The sequence below is a fragment of the Xiphophorus couchianus genome, chromosome 11, assembly GCF_001444195.1.
Source record: "Xiphophorus couchianus chromosome 11, X_couchianus-1.0, whole genome shotgun sequence".
Classification (NCBI taxonomy): Eukaryota; Metazoa; Chordata; class Actinopteri; order Cyprinodontiformes; family Poeciliidae; genus Xiphophorus; species Xiphophorus couchianus.
In genome coordinates this window covers 31,066,291-31,090,171 of record NC_040238.1, presented here as the reverse complement: position 1 = coordinate 31,090,171, position 23,881 = coordinate 31,066,291, and the positions used below count along the sequence as shown (strand labels likewise).

General features: G+C 37.4%; 1 protein-coding gene across 1 annotated transcript; it reads right to left on the bottom strand.

The window, feature by feature from the left end:
• Positions 1-880: 880 nt before the first annotated feature.
• On the bottom strand, positions 881-23,331 carry LOC114153601 (actin filament-associated protein 1-like 1). The gene is made up of 19 exons (XM_028032264.1): positions 23,174-23,331; positions 12,066-12,194; positions 10,023-10,085; positions 9,823-9,908; positions 9,623-9,731; positions 9,424-9,513; positions 9,086-9,297; positions 8,802-8,981; positions 8,566-8,658; positions 8,150-8,252; positions 6,044-6,199; positions 5,497-5,711; positions 4,268-4,413; positions 4,081-4,162; positions 3,117-3,225; positions 2,778-2,945; positions 2,529-2,695; positions 1,894-2,019; positions 881-1,693 (listed from the first exon to the last, which is right to left on the bottom strand). The coding sequence occupies exons 1-19, from the start codon at positions 23,193-23,195 to the stop codon at positions 1,667-1,669; spliced, it is 2,283 nt and encodes a 760-aa protein (XP_027888065.1). The 5' UTR covers positions 23,196-23,331; the 3' UTR covers positions 881-1,666.
• Positions 23,332-23,881: the final 550 nt, after the last annotated feature.

The window sequence follows — 23,881 nt, the reverse complement described above, 5'->3', positions numbered from 1 at the left end:
ATTTAAAGGGACATACACCTCATTTGTGTTCAAAATAATGATTTATGTAAATAGTTTTACCAAGCTGTACTCATAATAATAATACAGCTAAAAGGGGTTTTAAAAAATAAGGAGCAGGTCCATAAGAACCACTCATGTTCATATTTATAAAGATGTTAATTTAAATAAACATCCCAAAAATATTTAGTTAAATGTCCCTTACCAAATGTGTAGTGAAGCCACACTTTTTGTAACAATCATTGAGGTCCTTTCATAAATCTGGTTGGATATTTCTAATCAGAAGTGAAAATATTTAATTTAAGTATGTTGGTCTGTTTTCATTGCTACTTCTTTAAATCATAATCCATAAATTTTCTACTGGGTAGAGGCCTGGGCTTTTGGCAGCCATTCAGGAAGGATTTCCAAAATCTGTTTTAATGTTTGTTTGGGGTAACTGTCCTAAAAACCAAACTGTGTCCAAGTTTCAGCCACCGGACACAAACTGTATCCTTCAGATATTGAGAAATTGGTTATAACTTATAACATTTCAGAAAGGCAAATAAACCACAAAGGTTAGGACTTATAATAAACTAGAACTTGTTAAAAACACCAGTGTTCTACATACGATCTACTTGTTTTACAGAAAAAAAAGAGAATAATTAATTGTGAGCTATTTTTAAAAGAAAGTAAAAGCACTCAGATATTGTTTGTATTAGATTCATTCTGTACAATATTTTCCAATTAGGTTCCAGCCCTTGCATTATTTTGGTTTTGCCACTAGATGGTGCTTGCAGGTCCACAGTTAAAGCTAAGACTGGGTCTCTTCTTTACAAGACTTATGCAGAGTTTTCTACATAAGTCTTGCAGAAAAACAAAATAGCAATAAAAAAGGCAACGAAGGTCTCTTGAAACAATGATTTACTCCAACATGTGTGTTTTGTTCACATCTGTGCAGTGAAGAGCAGACATGGCATTTTCAACAAATACTTTGGCTACTAAGGGTATGTTTGTTTTGCTATAACTGGAAACATTTAGGTAATTACAACAGCATAAAGTGCAACAATTAAATTAAAAAAAATGTAAATTTATATATGTAAAATAAAAACATACAATGTTTAAAGTAATCACTTCACATTAAAACAATAAACATTGGTTTATTTCTCTCAGGTACAGTGTCATACTAGTTATGATTTTTTAAAAATCCTTATAATATGAGATACTTCCTCTAAAGACAATGATAATTTAAGAACTTTTGGTTTCACTCTTTAACTTTCATTTATACATTTTGTGTAAAAGACCCAAAATATTTGGGTGAATACAGGAAGGAAATCTTGTCTGTATCTTCAACCTACAGAAAGAATCATCCTTCTCTCCCTTTACTATGCATTTCTGTTCAAAGGTCACATGGTCACTTTCTGCACATGTGCAATGAACATGCAGACACATAAACACAAGACTTAGCTCATGGTTAGAGTGATCACATTAATACTGCGCTGGTTTTAATCGGTCAAGTTTGTCACATTTAAGATATTAGCATCAGCCTGGCTGTGCATCACCCTCTTCATTCCTTTCTTTTCTTTATCTTCTTTAATATGTGATCGCCTCATGCTTTCATCTGGCACACATTCTCCTGCCAAACAAGAGTTTTTCTTTTCTCCTCCAGTTCCTGTCAGTCTGTCTGTGTCGTCTAGGTCCCCTTCTTTGATTCCCACTCCTGAAAACAATGAGAAAGCAAATATCAGACACAGTCCTTGCACTGGCATGACAGCTACATCCCAGCTATTACGTTTAGTATGTAATGAATCTGAATTATTCATAAATGTCAGATTTAGACTTTAGACAATGTTAACTTGACCAAAGATCAGTGTCATGGGTGTCCTCTGACACACACAGCCTCAGCAGGACGTACTTTACCTTTGCTTTCTGCATGACGTTCCCCCTGGAGGAAGCGTAAAGAGACGGGGGGCGTTTACGAAGCTCAGATGCTGAGTTGACGGGAGCGCTCTCGTTGTAAACCTTTTCAGCCTTATTTCTCTGAGTCTGTAATCAAACAGAAGCCCACATACAAAAACTTCGCCAATGAGGCAAATACAATGTTTCACCAAGCATTTCGAATGACAGCGAAGCTAAGTTAAGCTAAGCTAAGCTGTGTATTGTTTAAGAGGAATTGCAGTAGTATTCAAATTCTAATTCAAAACTTGGAATTCTATATATTAAATATATAGCAGTCTGAAAGGGTGACTGATAAAATACTGTGTTTTCCACATGCAGAGGTATATTTCTTAAATATTACTCTTTGCGTTTACATGTTGAGAGATATAAAAAGCACTAACATTCAAAATGTTAGCGTTTTTTAAATACTACATTTAAAAAACACATACTTACATACTTCTTTTAAAAGAAGTATGTTGATGTGTGATATACTTTCCTCATTGTATGACTCAGTTTAACTTCTACTTTTTTTAAAGCAGTTCAGACTATTTAGTTTAAATCAATATTTAATTTCTAAATTAATGTTGAAGTTGTACAAATGATGTGCTGATTCCCACCTTGACGTTAACCTTTGTGTCCACAGGCGGACCCAGAGCTCCTCTAGCCAGTGATTTCTTCAGATTTTCTTTGACTTCTGTCAGCTGGAGCTCCAGCTCCACCCTCTCCTCCTCCTTCTGTTTGCACAGCGTCTCTATCTCAGCTAACCGCTTTTCCAAAGCATCACCTGCACACACACACACACACGCTGAGAATTAGAGTCAATCCAAAGCAGGAGTCTAAGCAGTGCTGTCTGATGTCTGTCTGACCTGTGTCACTCTTCATTTGCTCCTTCACCTCCTTCTTCTCCCTACGGAGGGAGATCAGGGTGTTTCTCAGCTCCTCCTTTTGCTTCTCCAGCTCCTCTTTCTGCCTCAGGTATCGTCTGGCGTCTTCCTCTGCACGCATCTTCCCATAGCGCCCGTACGGATTTACATCTAAGGGGAAATAAATAAACAGGCATTTGAATAGACATAGCAATTCTGGTTATCAGTCATCCAGCTGAATCAACTTATGATCTGGAGGAGAGAGCCAGCTGTGGCAACATTTTCTCCCATCAAATTTTTATGCAGTAAGGCCAATGAATTATGAAATGAAAGGTGACTCACTGGAGGCGTGCCTCTTGATGGTAGCCTGTTGTTCGGTTTTTTCTGAGTCCCTGCTGGAGAAGGAGGCATGACGTCTCACCTGACCTGTTTTGCTCTCGACATCTTCATCCTGCATTTTTTTAAAAAAGAAAAATAATTTTAGTGACCTTTCATGATGAGTTTTATTGTTTTTAGCTTACAGCGCAAAAGCAAAGGACTTTTACCAACTGGAGAGAAACAAAGCCCAACACAGACGCAATCAAAATGTATGATAAACCCAACAGCATTTGTCCTATTATAGATTTTCTCTGTTTTTAAAAAAATTATTATTAATAAAATTTAGTATCAGACAGTCAGAATACGAGTAAAATAAAAATGCAATCTTTAGATGTCCATTTCAACTATTAAGAGAAAATAAGTTATCTAAATAAGTATGAAAAGACGTAAAAGAGGTAATTATCATTAAACCAAGTTTCATTCTTTGAGACATTCAAAGGGGGACTTGCTGATGGCTTCCAGACTGTAGGTGCTGTTGAAGTTAACTAATGGTCAGACATTTTCTTTCAGGGTTTTATGGTACGGAGCAGAATTCATTGCTCCATCAATTCCAACTGGGACTTTGCTGCCTCAGCATCTTTACTTTACTTATGGTTAAAGTCTCTTACTGTGGTTTGATGGAGTCCCAAAGTCTGAGAAATTCCTTTGTCATGCTTTCCAGACAGATATACGTCAGTGACAATGTTTTTCATCTGTATTTAAACTTCTTTTAAAGTCTTTTGTCCCCAATCATGATGTCAGACACGTTCAGTTTAAGTCTGACAGCAGTTTTGTCAGGGTAAGGCGAGTGAAACTCAGCTTCCCAAAAAATGTAGTTTATTTACAAAGGACTTTTTCAATAAAGACCAGGTTGGTTTGAGAGATGTTTAAAAAAAATCTCTATCGCCTGTTCAGATTATGTCATAAAAACAATTTCATGTTGTCTCACCGCAATGCTTTCGTACACTTCGTCATACGTTCTGGAATCTATTGAAGCACTGCTGGAGGAAGTAGCAGTGGTAGTAGCCCACCTGCCAGAGGAAAGAATAGAGGAATAGTTAAAACTGAAGTTGCACTCAAAGGAAAGGAAGTTCTTGGTAAGAGCATGCAGTAGCACACTGATAGAAGTGACTCACAAGAAGGAGTGTCTGGCAGCTTGGCGTATGTCGGTGAGTGTGTCCACATCGATGTAGTCGTAGTGCAGCTCTTCAGGGAGGGTGCCGCTACCGGTCTCGGCAAACAAAACGCCCAGCCAGCGGCCAAGATCTTCAGAGGAGCTCGCCTAATGGTTAGAAATATAAATATCCAACGAGGTGACATAATTTTCAAACATAAAAATAAATTGTTTTTAGCTGCTCTGTACACACACTAACTTTATTTCTCATCTGGATCTTTGGTGATATGAGGAAAGTTGTGAAAAACCCATCAGTCCACCTACATATAAATTCCTATACCAGATGAAGCTGTTCGAGATGTTTAACAGCTGCTTCAGTGTAGAGAAAACAGAATTTTATAACTAATTTTACCAGATTCAACCAGCACCTAAAGCATAAATATGTCAGACCATTTTAACATGACATAAACAAAGCACCTAAAATAGCAAAACAAATGATATCATTATAAATGTGTATGAATTAAACATGCTACATATAAAATGTTTATAAAAACACACTTAGAAAAGAGCAGCAGACTTTCTACCAAGATAAGCTGATAAGTCACTTGTGCACAATTCACTAATTATAAGGTAAGTTTCTCACTTAAGATTCATAAAATAAAACAGGTAAAAATATACAGCTCTGGAAAAAAGACCACTGCACTGAACCCCATTGAAAACCTCCTGGTTATACCACCAAATATCTGAACTCTTCCTAAGTTAAACTATTAGAATCGTTGTTTCCAAGTGAATATGAACTTGTTTTCTTTGCATTATTTGAAGTCTGAAAGCCCTGCACCCTTTTCATTACTTTGACCATTTCTTGTTTTCTGCTTTTTGCTTGAAATTTCAGAGTCATGTTGTCAGTAGTTCATAGAATAAAAAAACAATGTTCATTCTACTCAAACATATACCTATAAAACGTAAAATCAGAGAAATTGATCATTTTGAGTGGTTTGTAAATTTTTAAAGAGTCGTTTATACGTAAATGCTGTTGTGTGTACAAATAAAAACCAAAACAAAATGGCCACCAGTTTGGCAGTATTTCAGATATATATAAAAAAAGAATCAATAACTATCGACATCGACAATTATCAATATGGACTGATATGAAACACTCATATCATGATAAGTTTATCAGCCATATCAGCCAGCCCTATTCCATCACATACAAGATAAGTAAAATCAATATCCCAAATATAAGCATTTTACCTCTAAAGCTGCAAGCTCGTTGCCCGCTTGCATGATATGAAATGAGAAGGGATGTTTGGGTCCGAGGCCCCCAGGCACCACCTCTGCCCCTTTAAGAGGCACCACAATGACTGGAGGCTGCTGGTCCCCGGGATCCTTTTGCAGGTACAGATTTCCACCTCGGAGAACACACCAGCGCTCCTTCCAGCAGCCACTGAGACACACACTGAGATAACCTGTGGAGGGGTTGGGGAAAAGCAAGCAGACTTTGTGTCAGATAAGCCACATCTACCAGTTAACCTACGGCATCACATTGAAAATTCTCAGCACTTTCTAAGAATGTCTAGCTGTTCCTGAGACTATTGGCGGAAAGTGCTGAGCCACATTTTGGCTAATTTATCTCATGCATTTTTTTCAATTACAGTACAGTTTAGTCAATCAAAATTTTTGATTTCTTAAACCCCTTTTAATTAATTTTTTTTTTTTACAAATGTAAATGTAAAGTCAAATCGTCAGTAAATGAGAATCGACCAGGCAATCATCTGGCATGCTGAGATTGTGTCCTCACCACAGCGGGGGTTGTCATGGTGCCCAGAAGATGAGGGAGGGTCTCCTGGTAAAGGAGGCTTCTTTTTGGAGAAAGTGATGATCCGATTGATTTTCTTTCCCGCTGCTCGGCTCATCGACCCCGTCAGCTCTGAGAACACGCCCCGCTTCCCTCTGTCTGAACACAAACATGTCACTCAATGATTATCAACTGTCATCAGTTTATATTAATATAACTCAAAACTTTCTGCATCAAAAATACAAAGAGATAACAATAAAATGTTGATAAGAATAATCAAGCTAATAGGAGAGTTTAATTTAAATCAAGCATTTTGGGAATATGTCTGATGAATTGAGACAATTCCAGTGTGTTTGCAAGTTTATTGTGAATGGACCAGGTGCAGCAGCATTCTGTTCGTCCAGCTTCCTATGATGTCAGTGAGAGACAATTAGAGGAAAAGAACAGGAAGGATGTCATATCTGCTCGTGTCTCGCTTCCTGTCTCTCCCTTTCTCTCCCTCATGTCTCTTCAGGCTCAGCGTTGCGCAATCAGTAAACAACACTGAAACAACATGACTTTGTTTGACTTATCCATCGTGTATATACTGGGTGTTTCCTTCCGAATTTAAAGGACAGAAAAACAAAAATATTTATTTTGCTGTTGATCAATCCCTTGAAAGCATGTGTGTTTCCTTATAACATTTTAGGTACTTGATTGCTCCACTCCTAGAAAGTAAGAAGTTTTACTTCCTACAGCATAGTGTAGCTTTTAATCCTAAAAGGTATTAATTAAATTGTAATATTAAAAGGTTTTTATTAGCAACATAGACCGCTATGAGACATACACTACTTTTTTATTTCTTTTAGATATAAATTATTTAATTAAACCCTCAGTGACACACTTTTGTTAAATATATTGAGAGGACGTTCTTGAATGAAGGACACTCACTGCAAGCTCCTCCCTCTGCTGCCCTCCAACCAATTAAAATCCAAAATACATTACCAAAGAAAGCAAGTAACCTTGTTTTCTCATTATCTGCAATCATGCGACTAGAGCATAAAAGCAATAGAAAACTTAATTAGGGTCCTTTTTGACAGATATATTATAATTTATTATCTTGTGTGCCATGAGCACTGTTGCCTTGGAGTGTGTGAAGATGTTTATGTAGGGGTAAATGACTGAATGTCATGTAAAGTGCTTTGGATTCCTCTATACTAGTTAAAGTGCCACACAAGTACAGGCCATTACTCTAAGATATGAGTGTGTGTGCAGGGTTATTTGTCTTATATTTCTCTGTGTTACAAAAAGGGTAGAATGGGACAAAAACTATGCCAATGGATCTATTAAACTGCTGAATTTAAATAAATATTGGTATTGCTACTAAAGTAAGTCACTCAGATTTACATTAAATTAAAGGAAAAACCTTTTAGTATGTGTCACAAATGTGATATGTATGACAATATAGTGAGAAAGCAGCCTATAGAGTCACAGTGAATGGCGTCCAATATCTACATTTATCAACAGATGGTTAAAGGAAGCTGTTCCTCAACAAATTATATTCATTTTGTTGGCCATGATACAAAAACAGAATATGATGTTTGTTTTCATATGTCCATGTTTATTATTGGATCATTAATTTATGGTTGTGCTGCTGGAACAAAGTGTAGGAACTCCCAATAAAAGTACAACTTTAACCATCAAACATCTAATTTATGCTGGTGAATAGTGAACTTTATCCTTGACCACATTTCAGAAACAGAAGGAGGTAGATACTAACAAGATTAGAAAGTAGCAAAGCTTTGGAATTAAAGTGTGAAAATTTGGTTAATTCGTTTTATTTAGCTTTTTTTTTATTGCTAACAACATCTCTGTGGCAGAGGTTAGATAAAACGTATGCCTCTAATTTTGTTTTTCAGAAACGTGCTCAAATATCACTCAAAACATGCTGCACTTTTTTCTTTTAAAATAAGCTGTGAAGACTTTACATTCCTGCTACTTTTCTAGTAACGTAAAAGCAACATGAAGTGATGCTCAAAAACATCTTTTAGACATTTAAAGTAAAACACACATAGATTATGAATCGAATGGTAAATCTAACTCAGATAGGTTATGTTTGTGATGTCGTACTGAGTGAGTCGGTGATGTCTCGTCCTGCTCCGTAAGCGTTGGACTGACTGTCTCCTATTGGACCGCTGTCTGAGTCCGATGTTTGTCTGTCTGACTGCAGCATCTGGGCAAAATAAAATAAATAAGAAAAATAATGAGGAAAGAAAAAAAGAGAAGGAAAACCAATACATCAGTATGTATAGTTAACTCTGAGTGAACTATATGCATCATCCTGCCTTGCTCAGGATAGGAAACCTGAGGAAAATGACCAGCTCAGCAACCACAACATTGCTTCTTTATTGTGGACTAAAAACCAGAGGAACAACTGTGTTACTATTGGTGATATCATTTAAGTCCTAATTGTCATCACTAAGACGACAATATTTTTTTAGCTAAACAGGCTGAAGCGAAAGGTAATCACACAAAAGACCACAAACCTTATCGAGCTCCAGTTTTCTCTGTATTATTGGAGATGTTGATCCATTCAGTCCTTCTGTGTTATTACACTGACTGCCAACGTCATGAACCACCTGGACCAGTTAAAAAAGAAAATAACATTCACTTCTGGACACAAACTTGTGTAGGACCCATAACATTATCATTGTCTTCTACTTGCTTTGACTTTTTCTCATCTGTCTAAGCAGAAGCAGTCGAACACAGAGAGCAAAGGTACCTTGAGCCACCGCTGGGCCTGCTCTTTACTCTGAACGGCCAGGACCAGAGCTTCACCTCCAGGTAAGGAGAAGCGCAGCTCGTGCCTCTTTTTCCGGCCTTCCTTTGGGACATAGATGACGTTGCAGAGGTTCAGGGGGAGCTCCGTGGTCGGTGACAACTCCTTTATACTTTTATAGCACTAAAACAAGACAAAAAAAAAATCAAGTTTTAGATTCAAATATAATAGTAAAGCATCTGCTTTTGTTTCAACCTTTGATAACCTAGATTATTATTGTTGTTTACCTGGAGTTTAGTGTCTCTAACAACTACTAGCTGCTTTGTCCACTGGCCAAATCGCTTTTTTCGCATCAGGAAGGCACATATGTGGCAATCCCTGACCGGTTCATCCGGGCTTCCCTCAGCGGTCCACCTCTGAGAGGAGTTCCGTCCCTTGGCCTCCTCCTCCTCCTCTTCATAAGACTCGTAGGAGCTACTCAGCGCATCTGAGTCATTGTCTGTGCAAAAAAAAACAAAAAAACAAAGTCATTAATTCCTAAAAGATTTAATGAAACACTCTTAGTCATAAAGAAATTGACTTTTATAGCTGCCAGAATGATTAAAGACTGAATAAGCAGACTCACTGGATGTTTTAGAGGGCCCATTAATCCTGGTAGTGGGGTAGTTATTATCAGCATCTTCATAGTAAGCATCTTCAACAGAGTTTCTGGAATCTATAGGGGAGAGTTATTAGAATCCTGCACCTTTAACCTCCCTTGTAAGGATATGTTGGTTAATGTTAATTTATATTAGACGGGCCTAAATGTGTATGGGTGTTCATACTTGTGGTGAAATACTGAGGAGAGGATCCAGGATCAAGAGGAACAGCTTCTTCATAGTAGTCATCAGGAAGTGGTGTTGCTGGCAAAGGCGGTGGTGTGTCTGTGGGTGTCTAAGGGTGAAATAAGGGAAATTCAAACAGAATTATATTTGGAATGTCAGATGAATATCTGGTTTAATAAGAAAGGTGTCAAAAAACTTACTGATTTACTAGGCTGTGTTTTCTCCTCTTTGTCTTTGGGTTCTTTCTGCTCCACTGGAGATGCACTGAGCATGTGTAAATCACAATCTGAAGAAACAACAAGTGTTATGCTATTAAAAATTTTTTTAAACACAATAACATGAAATATGACTTTTAAAATTTAACTAAACTGATTGAAAGATGTTTCAAAGATTTACAAACCAAAATCTTCAAACAGAGACGCGACAAAACTCGTGCCGTTCATGTAGACGTCTGAGCCATTGACTGTGGAAAGCACAAAACATGAGCAAGTATTATTTCAGCTTTTTCCAAGAACATAATCACCAGATTTAATGGATACAGAAAACTGAATCTGAAGAAAAAACTCTTTGCATTTCAGAAAAATGTAATTATGTGGAAACATCTGATTACAAGGAAGAGCAGTGGAGCTCTCAGTAAACAAAGATAAGTAAAGATGTACAATATGTGTGGAAGACTAAAACCCAGATAGTGCATAGGCCCAGCAGACCCATTATTATTGTACTTGTCACCCATCAGGATATTTTGTTCATCGCCTTCCTTTGACCTTGTCTCATTATCCTCTTTTTTTAACTCTGCATTTCATTATCCTCTTACATCAATCCTTTTATCCTCCCTCATTCCCTGCACTCTTCTAGATAAACACGTCCTGGCTTTAGAGACTACAGGGAGTTTCATTGCTGCAAATGTGTTTTCAACAACTGCTTGTAGTCAGTATCCACAATCTGCACTGTTCTATTAAATTCTTTAAGCCTAATCTGCATAAGTTGAAAGATTTGACATTGTCTTGCTACCTGTTAAAGTATTGCTACTTGTTAAACTTTTCCTGTTATTTTCCTATTTCATCCACAAACTTTATTGAATTTTATTGGAGTTTATGTGATAGACCAACACTAAGTGAAACCTAATTGTAAAGAGAAAGAAGAAAAAAATCAAATATGGTTTTGTTTGAATAAAATCGGAAGTGTGGCGTGAATTCCCTTTTAATCTGGAACCCCAATAACATCTAATGTCAAAATCACCTAATTCGTATGTAAAGTTCAGATGTGTGTGAATTAAGCTCAATATTAATCCAGCTGTTTGTTAGAGCCCATTAGTAAACAAATATTTCCATAAAGACTCAGATCAGCACAGATCAGGCATAAAGCTGTGGAGAGGTTTAAAGCAGTGTTTGGTTAAATACTATCCCAAACTGTAAACAAACAACAATAGACATGTCCAGTTCTAAATTTGTGGAAAAACGTATAAATAACTCTTCAGTTGTAATTGAAGCAAAATGTGGGTCAACACATTATTTATTTATGAGTGAGTAAAAATAACCTGCCAAACATTTCTGATATTTATAAGAAAAGTTTTGGAAAACACTATTTTCTCGCCACTACATATCTGCACTTCACCTGACTGAATGGTAGCCCTACTTCTGTCAGTATGCTACAGGGCTGGTTCCACAATGTAGCTTACCAACATCCGTGTGTGTCTGACTGTATTATGAAGCATTTTGGAGTTCTCTGACTTTATAAAGTGCTTTACAAGTACAGGTTATGTACCATTTATGTCACCAAGCTTTCCCTAGGGGTCTGGCATGACAAAAGATAAACATGTGGAAAAGCAACAGATAGTAGCTGTTAAGTAAGAGAAGAATCTATGATGCCATGGGCTTGTTTCTAATCCAGATGATCTGGAAACTTTGCAACAGTTCACAAAAATAAGCATTGCTTGAGGTATCAAGATATTCTAAATAAAAATCCTGTTTTCTCTGCAAGTAAATGAATAAAGGGTCATCATTGGGTCTCTTAAAGTCAAAATAACCAGAAATTGGTTCACAAGACACATGATCAGTTTTTATATAAGACAGAACCTTGGACTGTAGATCATAGAGAGAGATTGTGCAAATGGAATAGTATCTCTCTCTCTCTAATATCAAATATACCTCTCTTTGCATGTTTCAATCTATATATTGGCAAAAAGGAAACTATACAGAATATAATAACTGTGTGGCACATATTTCAATGTAAAAAACATGAATTCCTTAAAGAACCATGGATTGTTTTCCCCACTGAATAAATGTAACCAAGCTTAATGGTGGATTTCATCAAATTTTCAGTCTAAGATATGCATTAAACATTAACTGAATGCAGTTTATACATATTTAAAAGATGTGCCTATTGGATTGTTGTACGTTAATATTATATGAAATGCGTCAAAGTTTGAGGCTTTATTGAGTACCTGACAGCTGAAGAGAGTCCAGGATGTTGCGTACGGAAGCCATCTTGTTGGCAGTATCTGGACTAACCGTCTCCTGGTCCAACATCTTCAGCAGAGAGTTGAGTTCATTCACAAGACGCTCCATCACCACTGGAAACCAGCAAAAATATTTTTTATTGTTTGTTCAAATCAGTTGAAGCTTACAACAAACCAGTATGCCAGGCTCCTGACATAGATGAAATATGTAGCACCAAGTGCATTAAATACCAACTTAACACATGGATATAAGGCAAGTCATGGAAACTGGCACAGACCAAAGGGCACGAACTCAGGAGCGGCTGCTGCAACAGCTGACTGGGATGAGATATGAAACATCCTTACATATCACACACTAACAGACAGCCTGGAATATTTAGCGCTTTCTCTAAAAAAAAGAGAGCAGTTTTTACGTTCAGCTCCAACATCCTGTGTGAGTCCGAGTGTGTGTGGATGTGTTTGTGCAATTTGTTGACCTTGACATTGTTCCAAATATCCTGACACACACTCACACATCCTGCCTGTTCAGAGACAACAAAGAGAGGAGAGGAGGGAAGAAGTTTTGGAGAGAAAAGAAGGTAGGTGGGGAGGTCAGCGGGCTTCCTTCCCTGAAGGAAATCGAGCCAGAGAAAAGGAGAAAATTCATAAGTATCTACAATGGTCCTTAGGTCTGTAAACTCTGCAATGAAGTAATTGTGATCCAAGCTCAAAGTCTGCATTTTCTACTAACTCTTAACAATGAGCAAATGTGCATAATGTTTAACTGAGATTGTTCTTTAGTTATGAAATGTCCCCCCTTTTCAGTGACACATCACTTATTTGACACATATTTTTATAAAAGTAAGCAGCTTCTTCTCTTCTCTCAGCTTCTCTGATTCTCTGAGGCATGACTCTTGCTTCTTACTTCTAATCAGTTTTCACTGTGGAGGAAGTTTGTTTAACTTTTCTTTGTAGAACTGTTTTAATTCAGCTGCATCAGAGGGTTTTCATACATGGTTAGCCTTTGCAATGTCATCTAAATTAAATTAAAGTCCAGACTTTGACTAGGGCACTCTGAAACCTATTTTTGTTGGAAATCCGGAAGTTGCTGTGTACTTTGAATCACTGTCCTGTCATATAAACTAAGTGGGCTTCTCCTTCAGGGCTTTCTGATGCAGAATGAATGGTTCCATCAATTATGGCACCGCCTCGAGTTCCCAAAAAACAAAATAGTAACACAACATCACACTACCAACCAGAGGTGTGACCAAGTCACTGTGTTGCAAGTCTCAAGTAAGTCTCAAGTCTCTGTCCTCAAGTCCGAGTCAAGTCTCAAGTAAAGACAGGCAAAAGTCGAGTCAAGTCTCAAGTCAGGAACCTTTAATTTCAAGTCATTTCGAGTCGTTTTTATTTTATTTTATTTTTATAATTTGCAATTATACATAAAATTCAAATAATAGACCATTTGTTCTTTTTAAAATATGTATTTGAGGTTCATTTGTGATCCTCTTATTCATCTGGTATTCTTCAAATCTGTCAGAAGTAAACAGATGTCAGAAAATAAATTACAGCCTTTCATGAATTACATTTGACTTCAGTTTACTCCTTCTATTCATAAATAAACATCAACACTACAACAATCATAGTTTTCAAAAAATGAAATAAGTATAAATGAAGTTATCACAAGTAAACTCAGGAAGGTCTGGTGCATTTATTTTTCTGATTTTATTTCTAAGTATGTTAGTTTCAGTCCTCCGTAAGTATGGGACAGATATTCTAAACACACAATTTATTTGGGACAGTCACTGTATTTGATCTTTTTTTTTTCCCAGCAAAGCTATACTACTTGGAAATGTACGGTGGCCGACAGGTGCAAATGCGCAGCAAAAGAGAAAACATGCAAACAAACAAAAAACACGCGCACAAATTAAATGCGGCAAGCAAAAAGCGAATGAAATGCAGCAAACAAAAAGAGAGACGCAAACAAAAAAGAAGACACCCCCGAATGAAATGCAGCAAACAAAAAGTGTTGAAAACGGAAGTGCTCCAGACCACTAGGGGGAGTCAAAGAGTCGAGACCGAGCCCAGAACGGTATGACTGACACAAAGTCTATCACGCTACCCATAAATTATTCTGTTATTCTATAATATTATAAAAGACGGCGTATCTGAAAAGAAATATAGTAATACGTACCTTTACTTTCTTTCAAATTTCTTTCTCTGAATCTTGCATCTGGTCCCATAGAAATGAATACTATTTTCTTTGACTCCCCCTAGTGGTCTGGAGCACTTCCGTTTTCAACACTTTTTGTTTGCTGCATTTCATTCGGGGGTGTCTTCTTTTTTGTTTGCTGCATTTCATTCGGGGGTGTCTTCTTTTTTGTTTGCGTCTCTCTTTTTGTTTGCTGCATTTCATTCGCTTTTTGCTTGCTGCATTTAATTTGTGCGCGTGTTTTTTGTTTGTTTGCATGTTTTCTCTTTTGCTGCGCATTTGCACCTGTCGGCCACCGTAGAAATGGGTTCTGTGCGACATGTGACAGTCACGCCGGTCAGTGCATTAAGTCAAAAGCAGTTGACTTAATGCACTGACTGCAGTAAACAATATATTGTCAATATAATTTCCCAACGTAGATGTCTTCAAATACACCAACCATCCTTAGATGATACTAGACCCGGCTCATCATCATGATGGGACAGAGAGACTCTGTTCCCTGTGTTCAGGTCCAGAATCTGCTTTCTGTTCCGGAGCCCCGCTCACTATCCACCGGCTTCCTGAGCTAACACGGTGCACATTATTTGTGGAGGCATTTGAAGGACCGGATTTATGGTAAATAATCACCAATTTAACCCGGAGTACACATGCTAACACGAAGTTAGCTAAAGTCAACTATCTTACAGCAAAAGAAAAGTGCCACCTACCGATCTTTGTGAAGCTTCAAATGCCGGACAAAGTTGGACGTCGTGGCATCTCCATCCGATATTCTCTTCTTGCATGTTTTACAAGTTGCAGTTCGTTTTTTAGTCGAAAGTTCATAACCTACGTAGCCAAAAGAAATTACTCGCGGAAGCATATTCGAGCGGTTATTTCGTATTTCGTTCCCTGAGCTCTGCAGCTTTGCCGCGTTTTTTTAAACGTCCAAATCCTGTTAATTTGATTGGTTGTGCTGCAGCTACGTACACATACATACATAAGGAGAGAAGAAAACCATAGTGACGGTCTGCGCATATTGATACGGAATGAGTGAAATTAATTAATGACGCCACTTTATAAATAATGTGTTTTAAATTTTAAGACTTTGAGTAAAAAATATCAAGTCTTTTCAAGTAAACAGCTTCAAGTCGAGTCAAGTCCCAAGTCAATGGCATGAAAGTCAAAGTCAAGTCCGAGTCTTTGAGCATTTTTTCAAGTCAAGTCTCAAGTCGTGATTTTAACGACTCGAGTCTGACTCGAGTCCAAGTCATGTGACTCGAGTCCCCACCTCTGCTACCAACATGTCTGATTGCAGGTATGATGCTAATTTCCTCAGATGCTTTGTTTGTTTTAAGCAGATATTAAGGTGCAACAACTTCCCAGGAGGATTGATGTTTGTCCTGATGTTCTTTTGCAAAATGTGAGATGAATGTGTTCTTTTCAGTCAGGGGTGGTTTTGGGCTTGGATCTCTCAGATTCAGCCTGTCCTTTTCTTTTTGTTGAATGCTGACACTGTCCATGACTGAATCATATGAGGTTTACATAGTTTTAGCTGTTAAGGCATTTTTTAAAATCATCTTCAGTCTCTTCATTTTGGTTTTCTCTGTGGATAACAGATCTTGCTGTGCTTCAGTTGAATCTCAACGCAAATTGCATTGTGACCCTTTCCAGAGTAAAAGACTGTAAAAGACTTTGTACTTTAATGTCTTAAGACCTGACCTTCCCTTTAAGATCTGTTAGCCTACTTTACGACGTCAGAAAAAAAAATTAATATTTGGCATTAATACTAAAATTTTTATAAATTCAATGACATTTTTGGATACATGGAGGAAAATCAAAAAGGCCCCATCTATTCTAAATATTTGTTTTACTAAAACAGATTCTCAGATTCATTGTTGTGAAACTCAAATATCAACTTTGACTCAATTTGTTTCAACACTGAGGAACTTTAACACATTTGACAGTAATAATAATTTGTTACATGTACAGTACAGTGAGAAAACTAGAAAGTTTGCCACTTCAGTCTGATAAAATGTAGTACCAAAAGATTAAATAAAATGAAAATATAGCCATTCTTTGACAGAAAGCAGTTGCAAGAGTGAGGCTCATCTGAGTTGAAAATATTCTTGTTTAATTTTCCCAGAGAGTGAGAAAAAAGCCTTCACTCTTCCCCAAACCCTCTCCCACTCCCCCAACTCCAACAATACTCTATTGTCTCCGCAAGGGCCAAAATTAGATCACCACAGAACTCTGCAAGACCAGAGCGCACAATTACATTGTCAGAGACAGAGAGTGTAACAAAAAACATAACAGGAACAAACAGTCACACACAGTGTAAGAGGGTGTGGTGCAACACAGCTGCGCCGTCTCGATTCCCGGGCATTCAGGGTTAAAGGATATATCTCCAGCAGCTGTTTGGTTGTGTGTGTGTGTGTGTGTGCGTGTGTGTGTGCGCAGCTGTGGTTTCCTGTCTTAGTTGTCGACAGAAGCGTCTCCCCACTCCTTCCTGATTTCCAATCTCTCCATGATCCTCCAATGAACTCTCCTCACCTCCTCTTTCTGTACGTCTCACTTTCCTCTTTTCCATTTCGCTCCATCTTGCTGTTTCTGGTTCAACATCTTCTATTGTTTTTGGTCTCTCTCAGCTTTTTCCTTATGAACTTGAGAACTTTTCAAGCAAAAACTTACAGATCTGAATTTGGTAGTATTTTCCAAACGACAATTTAAACTAATGATGAACTTGAAAATATCCTTTAAAAATGATAATGATGCCTGCAGCTTGGAGGACAGCATACAACAACATTGTACTTTTTTATGTGGACCCTGACTTTGCAGTTATCCAACCAAAGAGACAGAGAATTTAATTTTGAAGGGAATGGATAAGTTGTAATTTAAAATAGTAAGATAACCATGTTTTTATCACACCTTATATCCATCAGTAATGTGCATATGAGTAATTTTGCAATATTCTAATGTACAAAATATAGATTCTGCAAGAATCTGCAAAACTTTAGCCGAAAAGCCCAAATGACTAACACCTCTGATTGTTAGTTGAGGTTCAAGTTTTCAGTAGGTTATTTGGCAACAACTCAGCATACAGTAAAACCACACATTTCTATTCCCTTTAAAAGAAGATTACCTGACAATAAATTTCTTTCTTTAGGTTTAAATCAGTTAGGATGATCAAAATTGCAAGAATAGTGAGATAGACGTTTTCATTTTATTTTTGAAAAGCAGAAGTTCACATATTGCCCAAGTTCTTGGTAGAATTGACTTTTAAACAAACAAACATTTTACAAGCTTCTGTTAATTTGTTGGATTTTGTCTCTTTCTTCCAGACAGAACTGCTGTAACTGAGTAAGGTTTGTGGGCCACCTATCTAACTCCACCCAGATATTTTCTATTGCACTGAGATGAGAGCTTTGAGATGGTCACACCAAAACTTTGACTTTATTTTGCATAAGGCACTTTCTTTCTAATCTGGTAGTAAGTTGAGGGTCAGTGTCCATCTGAAAAGTAGAAACTTCCACTTTCCGTTTGATATTTTATCCCCTTATTCAGGCCTTCCTCCAGCAAAACATTCACACAGCATGAAGCTGCTACTGCCATACTTCACAAGTAGTGCGGCTTGGCTTGGTAGCTTCCCCTCTTTTCCCTGGAAATATAACAACAGTTATTATGGCCAAACATTTTAATTTTAGTTTAATCAGACCACAGACTACGTCTTTGTCCCTGTGTTCATTTGCATTATGTTGCTATTAGAGTAACGTCATCTTCCATGCTGAATGGTAAAACAGAAGAAGTTTATTCTGATTTGATGTCAGACAGTAAGGAAAAAATGTTACATGCCTTTGTATGTAAACATTTGGTTTCATCCTTATTCTGAAGAGTATCTTCTAGCTTAAAGCTGCAGTGTTATACTTTATAAAAAATATCATTTTTACATATTTGTTAAAATTATAATTATGTCATAATAATATATGAAAAAAAATCAAGCTCCTCTGTTTTCTCCCAGTGCTCCCAATACTAACTGCAGTCAGAAAAAAAAATCAGAGCCAAGAGGAGGGTCTTAGCGCTGTCAATCACTCCTGCACTCACTCCTTCACCTTGCTCTCCACTGTACTACCGCTGGTTCACCACAGCATAGCTTGCCACTAATGCTAAGGCTAGTTAGCATGGTCACCAATGATGACAGATAAATGGTTTTCATGGAACGGTAAGTTTTTCCTCCTGCTGGCTCTGATTGGTTGGTTTTGTCAAGGAGTCATACATTTCTTCAAACTCCAGTAGTAGTTCAAGGAGCGGGTGGAGGAGATCAATCTTTTCACAGATTATCTGTCTAATATTAAACTATCACCACATGGTGACAGTTTTAACAAATATGAAAAAGTTAAGTTATTCTTCCGCTCTCCATTCAATGCTGTGGCGGGCACCAATTAAAATGACTCAGTGTTATCAGTCAACAACGGGTAAACAAACCAGCTGTAAACTGATGGCGGAGTCTCTGGTCTATGTTTTGTTTGTCAGAATCCGACTCCATGCAGTCAAGGCCAGTTCTCTCAGGGGAACGAAGGGTTTAGAGGCTGAGAATCAGCTGTTCTGCAGGCTTGTGGCTGCTCTCACCCACAGAGGGATCTTTGTTACCCCCCGTTCCTCAGACACACACATCCACACAAACACACACATGCCTTACATTTCCTTTTCTAGTCCTTTTTTTGTTACTAGCTGCTCAATTATTTCACTAAGAGGAAGCACACTCCCACCCCCATTAATCTGTCTTTTATAGTCCTGTCCAAAAGTGTTCACACCCCTTGAACTTTTCGCATTTTATCATGTTACAACATCAAATAACAATATTTTGCGGGGAATTTATGAGGCACACAAAAAAAAAACATATTACACAATTGTGATGTGAAGTTGAAAGGAGGAATTTTTAAAATCTTCTACAACTAAAAATTCAAAAAAGTGTGATGCGCACTAAAACCAGCTCTCTGACACCGCTACATAAAATCTACTCCAATCAGCTTCCTCTTGAAGTCCACCCATGCCATGTGTAATTTAACCTAATCCACTTGTTCTGTGAATCTCATAGGTTTGTTACAGAACATTAGTAAACAAACAGCATCATAAAGATGCTGTTTATAATCAGGAATTAAGTTATGGATATGTCCACAGAAGAGTTAGGTTCTAAAACAAAATATGAAGCTTGGAATTTTTTGACAGAACATTACTGATCTGAAAATGAAGAGTTTCGCCAAACCGCAAACCAGCTGAGAGGTTTTTCTTTAGTTGGGAAATCTAGTGAATGCTCAAAGGAAGACAAATGGATCTAAACACAAGTCAATCATAGTGAACTTGTTTGAAACTGCAAAAGATGAGGAGCTGGAAGCAGAGGTTTGTCCTCTGGTTGCCAGAGCAACAATAAGATGCTTATATACTTTTAAATGTTAGAACAGACAATTAAGCCCAGATCTAAATCTGAAAATTCACAGACAGCTTCCATGAAATTAGACTAAGTTTGAGCTTTTTTATATACATCTTATAAAATTTTTATAAAACATTCACATCTTCATATGTACAATGCTGGCAGAAACATAACAAAATGACCCACAGATTTAACTGAAGTAAAAGGTAGTTTCAGAGAATATTACTTTGCTGGCACTGAATGCGAATTTAAACACTTAAGATTGTCATTTGAAAAAATTCACTGTTCTTTTACATAAACAATGTAATGTTGGTCAATCAGATAAAAGCTCAAAGCTAATGATGTTCATGGTTGTAACATGACAAAATAAAAGGAAAATTCAGTACAAATCTGTTTGCATATTGCAAACAGTCACAGCAGTGCAAGTTAAAACCGATCTGTGTGTTTCCAGAAAGTCTTCCTGACGGAGGCTGGTCATGAGATCTGGGCCATGCGACTATCATTTGAACTGATTTAATGTGTTTGGTTATAGCCGAGGACAAAATAGCTACTGCTGCTGCTGTTTATCTCACCACAGAGAAAATACACACTCTGTCCTCCTAACCTTAGGCTTTAACTCCCATTCATGACAGGTCCAACCCATCAGTCAACTCGCATCCAAGGGTAAACTGAAACTTTTCTTCTCATATCAAAACACTCCCTCCTTGTTAGAACTTTCCTTCAGAGTAAAATACAACCATTAAATGATTTGAAATGAAATATTTGGCTGCTTGTAGAAGATATGAGGATTAGGATTTAAAGAAATGTTTTGTGTAAAGATAAATATCAAAGGCCTACGAGGCTTTGGTCAACAAACATCAACCTGTTCCTGCTTGCCTCACTGTCAAAAGCTTCAAGAAGCTCTTCCAGATTCAAAACCTTCTCCATCACGCCTGTTTTCCCCCCATGCCGCCCCCTCTTAAATCTTTCCCTTTTAACTCCTATGCACCAATCTCATTCTTGTCTCTTCCCCTGACACCCATCCTCTTCAGAGGGAGGTCAGAGTTCAAGGCTCAGCAGCTCCCTCAAGAGACAAAAGTCTGTTTCAATAATTTAGCGTCCCATTTTTCATATTTTCATGTTGTGACTGTTCGCCTAGGGGTTAGCATTTAAACAGACACTTTAAAAAGCCCATAATCACGCTGGCAAGATCTGTAAAGAGAAACAGCTGTGGGAAAACAGTGGAGGAATTCACTTTTTCACATTCTTGTAGTATCTTATCACACTCTGAAGATGGTAAATGGTGAAGGGGTCCCGAAAAATACAAATGTATGACAAAGACCAAACAAGTAAGCTAAATTTTAAACCCACGCTGATACCGAGCTGTGTTTTCAACAAATAAACAGCCAATATTTTGATTTCTCTATGCACTTTTTGCAACTTTCTTAGAAAAATCTTGCAATTTCTGCATGCTTCCATTCAATCCCACATTTTATTCATATTCTCTGTTGAGAATAGCTGCAGTTCGTACTTTCTCTTCAATAACAAGTGTCAAACAAAAGCACCCAGAATAATGTCATGCCTGTCAAACATCAAGCAAAGTGACACAAAAGCCAAATGAAAACGCTGGAAATAGAAAGCAAATAGGACAATATAAATTCCAGCATTGAAACAATCAGTATTTCAATATTTACATTCTTGTGGCAGTTTTGTGCTTTCTAGATTCCATCATTTACTCAGTGAATCTCTTTCGATTGTGTTCAGATTGCTCAGTTTTTATGCATGCTTTGAATCCGATTATGAAATATAATAATTTAAAATCTTACAGCCGCATTAAGATGACCTATGTTTAAAATTACAATTGAGGAAATTACATAACTCCAATGACTGTGTAATATGTTTATAAAAGGGTATTCTTAAGATTATTATTTTGTATTGTAAGTAATTCCTGTGTGTTGAGATTGAAGGGAATTATTGGTGTTTGTTCTGCTGTTGTATAGCTCATTTTTTAAACTTACACAAGATGATATTACAGTTTAATGGTCCATTGACTTGCAAAAGTAATCATCTTCTGTAAACCTTTACACATATAATCACATTAAAACCACAACATTTTGGGTATTTAAAAGGATTTTGTGTAAAAGACTAACACGAACCGGCAAATAAGAAATTAAAGGAAATGATGCGCATCTAAATCTAACTTTATAACTTAACTAGCACTCCACATCAGCATGAACACACCATCCCCATTGTGAAGCATGGTGGTGGCAGCATCATATTGTGGGTACCTTCTTTTGTTACACAGTTAAGCTACTTCACCTTCCAGACAATTGACACTGATTACATACACATTTCACCTTTTTCAGATTGTTTATCATAAAAATCCATCATTCCACTTTACATTTATACACTGCCTTGTCTATAAAGTTCACTTTTGTGTATTGTATTTAACCTGCTCGATTTTTATGTATATATGCACAACTATTTGAAAACAAATATCTTGAAAATAAGAACAAGCTTTCAGTGAATGCTGTGGAGCCCGATTTATTTACAGACCTGCCATAGTTACTGCAAGATTTAAAGGTTTTTTTGTATAAACGAAGACAACTTCCTTGATAAGGAACGTTTTACAAAGTACACACACACTAATACTTATATATAAGCGATGAAACTGAAAAGTTAATCTCTTGTAAATTCTGTGCATGCACAGAATCTTAGGAGCAAAAGGACATAAATACAACAGGAGCCAACACCCTTCTTAGTCTAGGTTTGTATAAAATAACAAAATATTATTTAATACAGTAGCACAGAACTGTTACACTAGTAACAACTTTGCAACTTCTGTTTTAAATGTTTGGAATCTTAATTCTCAATAAGTCATAAATCCTATTAACACATTTGGCCAGTAAGAATACCACTGTGTGGAGACTTTTTACTTCATTGCTTTCTATAAAGAATTTCTCATTGATTCACTTTAAATAACCACTCTTGTCCTTATCTTTAAAACTTAGATGATTTCTACTTGGAGTCCCGGAGAGCAGCTTCCTGTCCACATCCCTGCTCAGACAGAGCAGCCATTCAGCAGCCGCTTCTCCTCCAGCGGCGCACAGCACAACAGGGCAGTCCTCTGTTGGTGTCAGCTTGCATCACTCTACCTGGGGATACCTCCTCCGTACACACACACACACACACTTTCACTAACCGGCGAGTGGCTGCATGACGTCACTCTTACCTACTACAACATCATGAGCCGGGCACGAGGGCACGATTTGCTGCATTTGAAAAACTATGCGCATGTCCATTCTCCTTTGTTAAGAATTGCTTCACTTTAAATTATTTGTTTTATCACTCACAGACCATATGTAATTCACCGGTCTATTGCCGCATATTTAATAAGTACTTCCCCAGTTCTGATTACTTTTTTTTTATTTGTTAAAAATTACTCCTCATTGTTGTTGGCTGAAAAAAAAGTTATGATTCCTCCCGTTCATGTTGGGATAAAGAGTTGCTGCTACTCACCACTCTGCCGTTTGGAGTCCATATCGCTTGAAAAACGCTTAAATCTCCAAACTGGTTCCCAGTTATAATCCTTCTGACATTTTATTTGAAACTGTCTCAAACATGTGAGACGTGTTTCTCCGGTGAAACAGCGGATCTCTGTGAGTCACAGTGACCGCCGTGGTTTACAGCGCGACTCCAGTGGACGCGTCCTTCAGCACTCCGCTGGGTCCTAGCGCCTGCGCAGGCAGACGGGAGGAGAGTCACATTTCTGCCACACTGGTCCTATTTGGGGAGATGTAATCCCTGAAACCCGCCAAATGATTAGCTAATTATCTCCATATAGTAGGATGGGTTCCCAACCCACATTCAGTTACCGCTTCAGTTAAACCATTGCCTTTAAATTAATTCAGAGGTTTTACTTCACTCAAATACTGCGTAATAATTAACATTTTTGTGCAAAATAAAAACAAGAAGTGTTGGAATACAACTTCTAGCACTCAGCAGCTGTCAGCAGTTATATGAATTTTACAAATTCCCTTTGATATGGTATAATTCTGCACTGGGACACATTTTGAAACCAGATGTTTGCACTTAGAATCACACACATGACTTTTATACAAAATTTTCTCACAGCCTGACAGTAAGTCAAACTAAACTTTTTCTGTGTTTGAATCAGCTAGGATTCTGAAAAAAAACAACACAAAACAAAAACACTTTTTGCTAAAT

What these genes read in the sequence shown, in the direction of transcription:
- LOC114153601 (XM_028032264.1), bottom strand. Translation starts at nt 23,195, where the DNA reads ATGGACTCCAAACGGCAGAGTG. An exon ending in TGGGCCCTCTAAAACATCCA is followed by an intron (nt 9,298 to 9,423) that starts GTGAGTCTGCTT and finishes TTTTTTGCACAG; the next exon opens with ACAATGACTCAGATGCGCTG. An exon ending in CATCAAGAGGCACGCCTCCA is followed by an intron (nt 2,946 to 3,116) that starts GTGAGTCACCTT and finishes ATTTCCCCTTAG; the next exon opens with ATGTAAATCCGTACGGGCGC.